Genomic DNA, 12,556 nt, shown 5'->3' with positions numbered 1-12,556 from the left:
TACCCCAGCCTAGGGGCCCCACATGGTCTGACTCCTTTCCTCCCTACCCCCCACAACTCCACCTCCTGCCTCTCTCCTTCATTCTCTAGTCTCTAACCTTCTACCCATCTCTTGCAGGTGCCAAGCTCACTTCTGTCCTGCAGTCTTTGCTTGGTTGTTTCCTCTGCCTGGAATGTTCTTTCCCTGCATTTTCACATGGATATGACTGCTTCCTCCCCTTCATTCAGTTCTTAGCTCCTATGTTCCCACATCCTCAGGGAGTCCCTACTGGATCATTTGACCCAAAATACTAGGCCCCTTCCTAGCAGTCTGTAGTCTCTGAATCATTTTTACAAAGCAATTCATACTTTCTGAAAAGAACTTATTCGTTTTTTTTTAAGATTTTACTTATTTAGGGGTGCCTGGGTGGCTCAGTTGTTAAGTGTTTGCCTTTGGCTCAGGTCATGATCCCAGGATCCTGGGATAGAGGCCCACATCAGGCTCTCTGCTCAGTGGGAAGCCTGCTTCTCTCTCTCCCACTCCCCCTGCTTCTGTTCCCTCTCGCTGTGTCTCTCTCTGTCAAATAAATAAATAAAATCTTAAAAAAAAATTTTACTTATTTATTTGAGAGAGAGCGCATACACACACGCACATATGAGTGAGTGGGGGGGTAGGGCAGATGGAGAGTGAGAAGCAGACTCCCCACTGAGCAGGGAGCTCCACATGGGACTCCCTCCCAGGACCCTGGGATCATGACCTGAACCGAAGACAGATGCTTAATGACAGAGCCACCCAGGCGCCCCTCTTTTTTGTTAATGTGTATATTATCTATCATTTCCCCATCCTACACACACACACACACACACACACACACCTCTCTCTCTCTCTCTCTCTCTCACTCTAGAACTGCATTTCCAGTATGGCAGCCATTGCCACATGTGGCTATTGAAATTTAAATTAAATTAGATAAAAAAATAAGTTCCGGGGCACCTGGGTGGCTCATTTGGTTAAGCGTCTGCCTTCGCCTCAGGTCATAATCTCAGGGTCCTGGGATCAAGCCCCGCATTGGGCTCCCTGCTCTGCAGGGAGCCTGCTTCTCCCTCTCCCTCTGCCTGCCACTTGCCTGGCTTGTGCTCTCTCTTTCTGTCAAATAAATAAATAAAATCTTTAAAAAAATAAGTTTCTGGGGCGCCTGGGTGGCTCAGTCATTAAGTGTCTGCCTTGGGCTCAGGTCTTGATCCCAGGGTCCTGGGATGGAACCCTGCATCCGGCTCTCTGCTCAGCGGGAAGCCTGCTTCTCCCTCTCCCACTCCCCCTGCTTGTGTTCTCTCTCTCGCTATGTCTCTCTGTCAAATAATGAAATCTGAAAAGAAAGAAAAAAATAGTTCTTCAGTCACACTAGCCACAAGTGCAACATGTGTCTGTTGGCTACTATGGACAACACAGACAATTGAACATTTCTATTATCTCAGAAAGTTTTATTGGACAAAGGTGTTCTAGAATATAAACCCCAATATATACACAATAGTGGCTTCATCTATCTTATTTACCCCACTCTAGAATAACCTCACATGTAATGGGCACTCAACAAAATAAAAATTTAGGGAAAGAATGAACGAATGCTGGCTAATTTTACTAACAGTAGTTGTTACAGAAGCAAAACAAAGTGGGACATGATGAGAAATTCTGGACAACTGATCTGAAGCCTTGCATGTTCACTCAGAAGGGCAGTGTTGCTCAGTGATTAATAACGCACAGGCTCTGGGCACCTGGGTGGCTCAGTCGGTTAAGCATCTGTCTTCAGCTCAGGTCATGATCCTAGGGTCCTGGAATTGAGCCCCAAGTCAGGCTCCCTGCCCAGCAGGGAGTCTGCTTCTCCCTCCGCCCCTCCCCCCATTCGTGCTCTCTCTCACTCTCTCTCTCTCAAATAGATAAATAAAACCTTACAAAAATAAAATAAAATAATGCATAGGCTCTGGTGCCAGGTACCTGGGTTTGAACCTTGGCCTGCTCCTTCCTACCTGTGTGTCCTGGGACAAGTCACTTCTCTCTGAGCCTCAGTTTCCCTATCTGAGAGCAGCAGAACCTGAATGTATAAAGAGCAGAGCTAATACATATAAAGGGCTTACAATGGGCCTGGCTCCCAGCCCAGACTATGGAAGCACTGACTTTTTTTTTTTTTAATTAAGTAGGCTCCATGCCCAGCGTGGAGCCCAAAGTGGGGCTTGAACTCATGACCCTGAGATGAAGGCCTAAACTGAGTTCAAGTCAGATGTTCAACCAATTGAGCCATAGGTGCCCTGTGTTAGCCATTTTTAAGGTCTGAATCTAATCTTTTTCCTTCTTAACCCTCTCTTGTTATCAATAACCCATTGGGATTTCTATCACAGGGTCCATTTAAGACAAAACACAGATGACTCTGGTTTCTATGAACAAAACTGATTCTTGGGCGCCTGGGTGGCTCAGTTGGTTAAGCGACTGCCTTTGGCTCAGGTCATGATCCTGGAGTCCTGGGATCAAGTCCCACATCGGGCTCCCTGCTCAGCAGGGAGTCTGCTTCTCCCTCTGACCCTCTTCCCTCTCGTGCTGTCTCTCATTCTCTCTCTCTCAAATAAATAAATAAAATCTTTAAAAAAAAAACTGATTCTCTGGGCCCACTAGGGGCCCTAATTCTTTTAGGAATCTCTCACCACCCCCAACCCCTAGAGACTCCCTTCTCTGGATTCCTACGGAACTGACTCTGTTATTTAACTTCCCAGGTAACTTTCCCCACCTTAACTCCTACTTAAGGGCAGTTACACTACCTAGAATCTCCACAACCAGACACAGATATAAGTCTAGAGCTGGTAAGAGCTTCAAATCTTTCCTATAAATAGGTAAGCACCTTTAACATTTAAATTAAATTTTGGGGCACCTGGGTGGCTCAGTCAGTTAAGCGTCTGCCTTCGGCTCAGGTCATGATCCTAGGGTCCTAGGATTGAGTCTCACATCGGGCTCCCTGCTTAGTGGAGAGTCTTTTTCTCTCTCTGCCCCTCCCCGCTCCGCTTGTGGTGGCTCTCTCTCTCACTCTCTCAAAAAAAAAATAAGTAAAATCTTTAAAAAAAATTTTTTTAATTAAATTTTAATTTAGTATCCAAGATTTGGTGGGAAGAAGCCGGGAAAATAACAACAATTCTTGAAATTTAGAGAACAATTCACAGTCCAAAGATATGAAGCATTCCCTCGCCAGAATGGCCGTCTGGCAGCCCTGGGGCGGCCGGGGGGCGGGGGCTGGAGGGTTGGTATGCCCAGTGTCTCTCAGAAGGCTTAGGCAGAGCCAGAATTCACACACAGGCCAGGGCTTTTCCCACCACCCTGATTATTTCTCCTGTGTCTAGAGCTCTCACAGCCTCTACTTTGCCTTTTGCTCCTTGTCCATGGGTCCAAGTACAGGAGCTCTCCCTGCTGGTTCTGTCCAGCTCTAAGGCGACAGTGGGTTCAGGGGGGCTCACAGCCTCAGAATGTCAGGACTGGAATCTTGGGATCACTGAAATCAGCTATTTCATAGATGAGGAAGCTAAGTGGCTAGCTCAGGATGATACAATGGCTTGGTGCCAGAACCCAGACTGGACCCAGCTGTCCTGATACCCAGCCCAGTGCCTCTTCCAGGCCATGGTGCAGAAGAATATTCCCAGCAGCAAGGTCAGAGTTATGCGTACCTCCTCTGCAACGAAGTCCATAGTATCAAATGTGATTCGGCCTTGTTTCCTTTTCTGGGGGGGTGGGGGTAAAAAGGAATGGGGGAGAAGAAAGAGAATCAGCAAGACTACTCCTAGAATTTTGCACTGAAACCCTCCTGTCCCCATCCCCGTGGCAGGCAAGAAGCCACAGGAACCCTTCTACCAGCTGGCCCTCTCATGTAAGCCTCTGCTCAAAAGCCCTGACTCAGCTCCAGCCTCCGGCCCAGCATTAACAACCTGTCAGTGTTGAAACAGAGAGAGATGCGGAGGGGTGAGGGTAAAGAGGGGAAGGATGGAGACAGAAAAGGAAGAGGGGAAAGAAGCAAACAAATGGGCAAGTGGAGAGGGACAAAAAGGGACAAAATGGAGGCATCAATGAAGCCAGCTTTCATTAAGTGCCTATCAGGAGCCATGCACACTCATCTTCCTTACTCCATTTCATCCTCAGGACAAAGCAGGTATTACTGAGCCCCCTTTTGGACTCGAGGCAGGTGAAGGAACCTACACAAGGATCACACACTGAGTAATCAGTCCTCTCCTAGAGTATGGCCAGAATAAGGAAGTGTAAGAGGTCTTAGGAATGAACTAATCCAACTCTATCTCCTACGTGGATCCCCAAAGTCTTCTTCATTACTATTCAGGGCCCCAAAGTTTCCGATGTGGAAAGAGTAGGGGAAGAGGCAGAGAGAGGGGGGAAGATATGTGAAAGAAGGAAGGGGGAATGAAAGGGATAAACAAGGCCCTGACCACCACCTGGGCCAAACCAAGACCCACGCCCCCATCTCTCTAGGTATACCTCAGGTCCTCCCCACCCCAGAGCCCCATTTATAGCTTGTGTACCTGCGTGGTGCTTCTCAAGAAGGCCAGTGAAAGAAAGCAGTGGTCTTCGGAAAGATCCAAATTCACAAGCTCTAATGAAATCTGGTCCACGGCTCTCTTTACCTGACCCCACTCTCCAGCCCCCTAGCTCTCTGCCCAGTGGCCCTAGGACCCCCTCAGGCTGCCATTAAGAGGCTTCTGCTCTGCTCAAGTCCACTCTGCCCAGGCAATGCCATTAAGCTTTAGCCTCACAGTCCCCTGATGACAAGGCTGATTTTGGTCTTCAGCTTCCAAGTGCCCAGGCACCGGCCCATGTCTTCCGGTAACAAAAGACTCCTGGATCCCAGGGCCCATTGCTTTACCACTGCATGATAACACTCTGAGTCAGAATGTCCTTCCTGACAGCGAACCTCAGTCTCTTATTCTTCCACTCCATCCTTTCCCAACTCATGGTCCATCCACAGGGCAGAATCTGGCTGTAGATTCATTTGGTTTGGCCAGCATAATGTCTTTAAAATATATGAATTTGAATGTCTTCAGGTGGGACATGCTCTTCTTTTCTGCAGACCCACAGGGCCCTACTCCCTGCTACATCTTAAACTCAGCGACACACACAGTTACACCTGCTGGCCCCTTAGAGACTGATCTAAGATGGCCTTTCTTTCCCCATCAGCACTGCCCATACCCCTCTCCTTCAGAAATCATTTGGGGCAATTTCTTGGAGTGAACTCCCCGTGCAGTTGGGAGGCAGGGCTGAATCTAGTCACTCTACGCACCACAGGAAAATGGGCAGGCTTTGTCCAGAGACTGGGAGAAAAATTGGGTTCCTGAATAGTAATGAAGATGCCTTTGTGGATCCAGAACAGGTTAACAGAATGGTGATCAATTTTTTCTGAACTAAAAAGGGTACATGATCTGCCACTAGGATAAAATATTTGAAATGGGGACCTTCTAGAAAATCTAGAAAGCCTGGTCTCCGGAGTGAGCAGGGCCCTGCATGTGTTCCTTTGTTTAAGTGGAGGGGACAGAAAAGAAGATAGAAATGAACAGGGGTGGGCATTCAGAAAACCCTGACTCTAATGAGACTTCTGGATTTCTCTGGCTCTTTTGATCCCTGTTGGAATAGAGATGGTTTCTTCCCTACTCCTGGTGTTTCTTTCCAGATGGAGGGAGTTGTACTGGTAGAACACTACCTGCCCCTCTCCTTCCATATTGAGAAGGAGCGACTTAAACTCCTTGGTGAATTTGGAAGGAAAAACTGGGTGAGATCATTCCTTCTCCATCTCTCTGAGCCCACATTCTGCTCTGCCCTCCTCTGCTGTGAGTTTAGGGCAGGAGACCATGCTCCCGCAGTGGAGGCCTGCCTTGGTCCAGCACTGCCCACGACCGGCATGTAAGGCTATCTAATTCTGGGGTTTAGTCTTAGTCATCCTCCAGTAAAAGTCTCGTCGTTAACAAAAGTGACAGTTGGATCTCCCATCTGCTTTACCCTTTGTCTTCTCTCTGTTGGTTCAGAATATGGCCTGGGAAGTGAGGTGCTATTTATCGGACCCCCTTAAACCCTCACAATCCTGCTAAGGCCAGCTGCTTACGTCCCAGAAGGAAAAGATAGGGTGCTTTCTGTGAGCAGTCTCGATGATCTGATATTCCCGGAATCCCCTGAGGCCCTGGCGGAACATTTTACACACTCGGATCATCATAATGATATCCATGGTGAGCTGGTACAGCCCCTGTGGAAACAAAACAAATTAGATCAGTAGAAACCATCTGTTTTCGACAGCCACAGCAGGCTGGATGACACCAACAAGGTGAAATGGGACAGTTTTAAATGTGGGGTTCCTGTGCTGGAGCCATGGTTACATTTTCAGGAAGCTTTCAGGCCTGTTGAAATCGTGTTGGTAGCCTGAAAATGGCCACGGCTGGGAGTATTTATGCCACAGAAACTGGCAACTACTACAAACCTCCCTCACTGGGAGCTGGTTGTTAAAACATTCTCCAGCACAGCTCTAGTTAATATCAAGTCCTTCACTTCGGTCCAGAAAACAGCACCAAGCGACAGCAGGCAGCAAGGGGTGATGCAAAGAGCCTGGATTTTGGAATCAGATGGATCTGATGGGAGAACAGCCAAGCAGAGGCAACATTGCTGCCTTTGAAGACAGAGGATGGGGGCCATGAGCCAAGGGATGTGAGTGGTCTCTAGAAGCTAGAGAAGTCCAGGAAATGGGATTCTTCCCTAGATCCTCAAGAAAGGAATGCGGTCCTGCTGACACTGGATTTTAGCCCAGGGAGACCCGTGCCAGACTTCTAGCCTATGTAAGATAATATCATTTGTCTTAAGCCACGAAATTGTGTGATATGTTACAGCAGCAATAGGAAACTAATATAACCACTTGTCCAAGCTGGGCCATCTGATCCCAGGCAAACTTTGACCTGGGGATTTGGAATTGGAACTGAGAACAAGTCAGACTCTCTATCCTAGTATGAATTTGGCAGTAAGGGCAGTCACCCTCTGCCAGTCAAGTAAATACAGGGAATAGGGAAACAAGTTCAACACCAGAGAGACAAATCCAGAATGTGAAACTATCTACAAGTCAACTAACCCAGCTTTTTTTTTTTTTTGAAGATTTTTATTTATTTATTTATTTGAGAGAGAGAGAGTGAGAGAGGGAACACAAGCAGGGGGAGTGGGAGAGAGAGAAGCAGGCTTCCTGCTGAACAGGGAGCCCGATGTGGGGCTTGATCCCAGGACCCCGGGATCATGACCTGAGCCGAAGGCAGACGCTTAACGACTGAGCCACCCAGATGCCCCCAACTAACCCAGTTTCTTAAGAGACATACAAATAAATGCAAAGTATGAACCTTTGGATCCTGATTCATAATAACAAGCTGTAAAAGCCATTTTTTAGGGACAAATAAGGAAGTTGAATATGCCTGGAGATTAGATGATATTAGGGATATTAGTGTTAATTTTCTTAATATTATAGTGATGTTATAATCATGTCCTTATTTTTAAGAAGTGTCATAAAAAATGCAACTTAGGGGCAGCTGGGTGGCTCAGTGGGTTAAGTGTCTGAGGCTCAGGTCATAATCCCAGGGTCTTGGGATTGAGTCCTTGGCAGGGAGCCTGCTTCTCCCTCTCCCCTGCTTGTGCTCTCATGCTCTCTCTCCCTCAAATAAATAAAATCTTTGAAAAAAAAAATGCAACTTACTCTCACATGATTCAACAAGCACACACACAAATACGTAAAGCCAATGTGGCAAAATGCTGACTGTTAGATCTAAGGAGTGATCATTATATTTCAACTTGTATGTTTGAAAATTTCCATAATGAAACAAAGGCAAAAGCTAAAAACTTCTATTAACTTCTGTTAATCAGGAGATCAAAAATAAAATGAAAACACAAACTGAAGACTGGAAGAATACATTTGCCATGCACAGAATCAACAAAGGATTCCGACCCAAAATTATAAAGAATAGCTATTACAAAAAACCACTATCCAAAACTGCTTTTTAAAAATTTTTTTAATTTTTAAAAATTCTACAAATCAAGGGAAAAATACAAATAACCCAAAAGAAAAAATGAGCAAAGGATATGAGCAGGTAATTCAAAGGGAAAACCCAAATCACCTATAAATAATGAAAAGATTCTGAACATAGCCCTAGAGCTGTGTATGTCAGTGTGGGTAAAGCCCACACAATTCTGAGTGGAAAAAAGGTTGAAAAAGGATACCATCTTTTAAAATGTGTTACATACTATGTTACTTATAAATATATACACATGTAATAAAATTTTAAAATCTAGACAGTGCAGGGTGCCTGGGTGGCTCAGTCCTTAAGCGTCTGCCTCCGGCTCAGGTCATGATCCCAGGGTCCTGGGATCAAGTCCCACATCGGGCTCCCTGCTCGGCAGGAAGCCTGCTTCTCCCACTCCCCCTGCTTTCGTTCCCTCTCTCGCTGTCTCTCTCTCTATCGAAAAATAAAAATAAAATCTTAAAAAAAAATAAAAAATAAAAAAATAAAATCTAGATAGTACACATCAACCTCAGGAAAGTGGCCCCCAGTGAGGAAGAAGGGAATGGGATGATGAGGAGTTTCACCAGTACTTATAACATCTTCTTTAAAAACATTTATATCTGAAGGAAATACAGGGAAAGGCTTTATTAATAAAATTAATACTTATCAAATACCAATTTTCCACCAGGCACTATTCTAAGCCCTTTAGCTGTATCAACTCATTTCATCGTCAACAATAAATCAATGCAATAGATATTAATACTATCATCACCCTTTACAGAGGGGAAAATAGGCACAGCAAATCAAGTAACTTGCCTAATACTAATATTAGTCATATGACTAATAGGTGATAGGGATTTGAACTCAGGCTGTCTGGCTCCAGGATCCATAGGCTCAACCTATCACTCTATCCTGCTGCCAGGCCTTATTCCCTCTGGATCTCATGACAGCAGGAAGGGTGGGTATGGAGCAGTTCTTAGGGGCTCAGAGTGTAGCCTGTGCCATGCCCACTGTCAAGGGGATAGCAGTCTACAGGGAAGACTGTTGAGACTTGAGAATTCAGTCTTTCTGAAGCGTAACCTGGACTCTATCCTTTGTGCCATTCTGTGACTCCAAAAGATAGACCCCCTGCTTACACCTATCCTCCCTTCCTCAAAATACCACTCTTCCCTCCCAGGACCCTTGACACTCCTCACCAGTTCCTTCTTCAGGATCTGCCATGAATAAGACACCATATATCTCCTCATGGTTCCTGAGCTGACAAATGGCACAACTAGCCCCTTTGCCTTTCAAGGGTAGGACCACAAATCCTTCCCAAAGAATCCACTTATATTAGAAACAAATAGCTTCCCTCGGTGGCAAGGTAGGAGTTTCTCTCCACTCCTCATACTCTACCAACAGCTTCTGGAAGCCTTGTTCTGAGAAAATCTCATTCTCAGAATCTCCGTATATCACAGTGGAGGATTCTGGAAAAGAAGGCAGGGAAGGAATTGGAATCCAGGAGTCTAACATTTATTGAGCACTCATAGGCATTATCTTAGTTAATCCTCACAACTACCACAAGGTGAGGGTCCTTACACCCACTCCATACATAAGAATGAGGCTCCAAGTAGCTAACTGATTGCCAGTCATGAGGCCATCTTAAAGTAGGAGGCTTCTGGGCTGGGGGCAGGAGCACCTAACACCTCAGCCTAGGGGGCTCTCCAAGGCTTAGAACTTGGAGACCCTGAAGTGTGGGGGCATGACGCTGTCCTATAAATCTTGTTAAATCAGCAAATCAGGAACACTCAGAAAATCAGAAGTCCTCAGTTAAATGGGGTGCCAAATGTTGAAAGGAACTCGGTGACTAGAACTCAGTGACCCTGAGGTCCTTCCAAAAGTAGAGAAGAATATAGGATCTAAAGTACTGCTGTCTACTAGATTACAGATGGCAGTTGCTGTCTACTAGATTAAAGATGGCAGTTGATGACCGCAATTTGCTCTTGTATGAGAATCTTCAATAAAAAACTATGATTTCAAGTATTGCCTGATTTGCCATTCCTACCCAGCTAGGCCTATCTGCCAACCCTCTCCCAACTGACAGCCAAATGGAAGGACACTGAACACAGTGAAGACAGCCAGACAACAGGGAAGACCCAAGCTCTGAATTACTAAATCCAAAGGCCACCACTCCTAGAGTAAGACACTAACCACTTAGAGAGATGAGAAGAGACAGAAGTGTGTTTTCTTCCTCCCTTGCCTTGAGAAAAGATGAACTCAGGGAGAAACAGAGTAAGAGAAAGTTTCAGAGAAAAAGAGAGAGAAGTAGTGTGGAGTTTTTGCCTTCTCTACCACAGACCTGGTCTTAAGGAAGGAAATACAAAAGTTTAGGTAGTTTCTGAAACAAACTGGGGACAGGGAAGGCAAGAAAGATGGTGGGAGGTAGCTATGGACAGGGAGGTATCCGATCAGTCCTCTGAGCTGCCTGAGATGCAAGTGACATGGAGAGGACCCAGACTAACAAGGGGCATCAGAGGATGCCAGTAAGTAGGGCCAAGACCCTGATGAGACACTGAAAGTAGACACTCCCCACCTCCCCTTGTGCCAGTGGTGGTTGTATAATTTCCGTAGGAATTGGATCAGTGCTGGGGAGAAAGAGGCAGGAACTCTGGAGAACTCTGAACTGGCCTAAGATGAGTCAATCAGCCTGAAATTACATTCCCTCAAAATTACTGGATTGGATCTCAATTTACCGGAAGACATCTAAATTGTCTATTAGGAGGCAGGGTGGGGACTCAGAGTCAGACATTAAAGTCAGTTCTAGAAATTAAGGAAGTGTTGGGCTCCTGGGTGGCTCAGTCAGTTAAGTGTCTGCCTTCAGCCCAGGTCATGATTCCAGGGTCCTGGGATTGAGTCCTGCATTGGGCTCCCTGCTCATTGGGGAGTCTGCTTTTCCCTCTCCCTCTGCCCCTCCCCCCGCTCATGCTCACTCTTCCTCAAATAAATAAAATCTTTAAAAAAAAAGAAATTAAAGAAGTGTCATTTCTGTCCCAGTTTCTTTTTTTTTTTTTAAGATTTTATTTATTTGACAGAGAGAGACACAGCGAGACAGGGAACACAAGCAGGGGGAGTGGGAGAGGGAGAAGCAGACTTCCTGCCAAGCAGGGAGTCCAATGTGGGGCTCGATCCCAGGACCCCGGGATCATGACCTGAACCGAAGGCAGATGCTTAATAACTGAGCCACCCAGGCACCCCACTATCCCAGTTTCTAATCTTAAATTGAACTGTTATAGAGTAGAATGTCAGAAAGGGCATTGGTCCTGTTCTTATGTGATCTTGGGTAAATTACCCTAACCACACTGAGTCTCACTTTCCTTCTTTTAAAACTGAGTTAGAGGGGTGCCTGGGTGGCTCAGTCGGTTAAGCAGCTGCTTTCGGCTCAGGTCATGATCCCAGGGTCCTGGGATCAAGCCCCGCATCAGGCTCTCTACTCAGCAGGGAGGCTACTTCTCCCTCTCCCTCTAACTACCACTCTGCATACTTGTGCTCTCTATCTCTCTCTCTCTCTGTCAAATAAATAAATAAATAAATAAATAAATAAATAAATAAATAAAATCTTAAAAAAAATAAAACTGAGTTAGAGCCAACTCCACAAATAATTTCTTTTCTTTTCCTTTTTTTAAAAATTTTTAAAAGATTTTATTTATTTTTTGACAGAGAGAGAGACAGCAAGAGAGAGAAGACAAGCAGGGAGGGTGGGAGAGGGAGAAGCAGGCTTCCTGCTGAGCAGGGAGCCCCACGCAGGGCTTGATCCCGGGACTCTGGGATCATGAGCTGAGCGGAAGGCAGACACTTAATGACTGAGCCACCCAGGCGCCCCTATTTTCCTTTTTTTTTAAAGGATTGATTTATTTATTTGAGAGAGAAAACATGAGCAGGGGGAGGGGCCGAGGGAGAGGGAGAGAATCTCAAGCAGACTCCCCCTGAGCACAGAGCCCAACTCAGGGCTCCATCGCAGGGCCTTGAGATCATGACCTGAGCCAAAATCAAGAGTCACTTAACTGACTGAGGCACCCAGGAACCCCAAATAATTTCTTTTCAAGATAAGATCCTTATTGTATTGCTAATTTTAAGAGTTATGCAACAAACATTTATAGAGCTCCAACTACATGCAAAGCATGAAAAGGTGAGTAAGACACGGTCTCTGCTCACAAGGAGTTCACAATATGGTGGGTATGGAAACCACAGCCATAAGAGAAAGTCACACTAAAATAAAGCCATAAAGGGTGCCTGGGTGGCTCAGTTGGTTAAGCGACTGCCTTCGGCTCAGGTCATGATCCTGGAGTCCCGGGATTGAGTCCCACATCCAGCTCCCTGCTCAGCAGGGAGTCTGCTTCTCCCTCTGACCCTCTTCCCTCTCGTGCTCTCCATCTCTCATTCTCTCTCTCTCAAATAAATAAATAAAATCTTTAAAAAAAAATAAAAAATAAAATAAAATAAAATAAAGCTATAAAGATAAATGAAGAAAGGGCAGGGCCTGATCAGAG

General features: G+C 45.7%; 1 protein-coding gene across 1 annotated transcript in view; it reads right to left on the bottom strand.

Moving 5' to 3' along the window:
• CNBD2 (cyclic nucleotide binding domain containing 2) overlaps positions 1-12,556 on the bottom strand; it is a 54,525-nt gene that overhangs the window by 32,051 nt on the left and 9,918 nt on the right. The window contains exons 3-4 of the mRNA XM_028118910.2: positions 6,110-6,247; positions 3,678-3,731 (exon numbers count right to left, since the gene is read on the bottom strand). Coding sequence (XP_027974711.1) covers positions 3,678-3,731; positions 6,110-6,247 — 192 coding nt within the window. The remainder of the gene's footprint in view (positions 1-3,677; positions 3,732-6,109; positions 6,248-12,556) is intronic.

This window comes from Eumetopias jubatus, unplaced genomic scaffold (assembly GCF_037043125.1).
Source record: "Eumetopias jubatus isolate StellerSeaLion01/CBP00866 unplaced genomic scaffold, mEumJub1_p1.0 scaffold_9, whole genome shotgun sequence".
In the NCBI taxonomy this organism is placed as follows: domain Eukaryota; kingdom Metazoa; phylum Chordata; class Mammalia; order Carnivora; family Otariidae; genus Eumetopias; species Eumetopias jubatus.
Note: the sequence above shows the minus strand (reverse complement) of the source record. Positions and strands in the feature narration are given on the sequence as shown.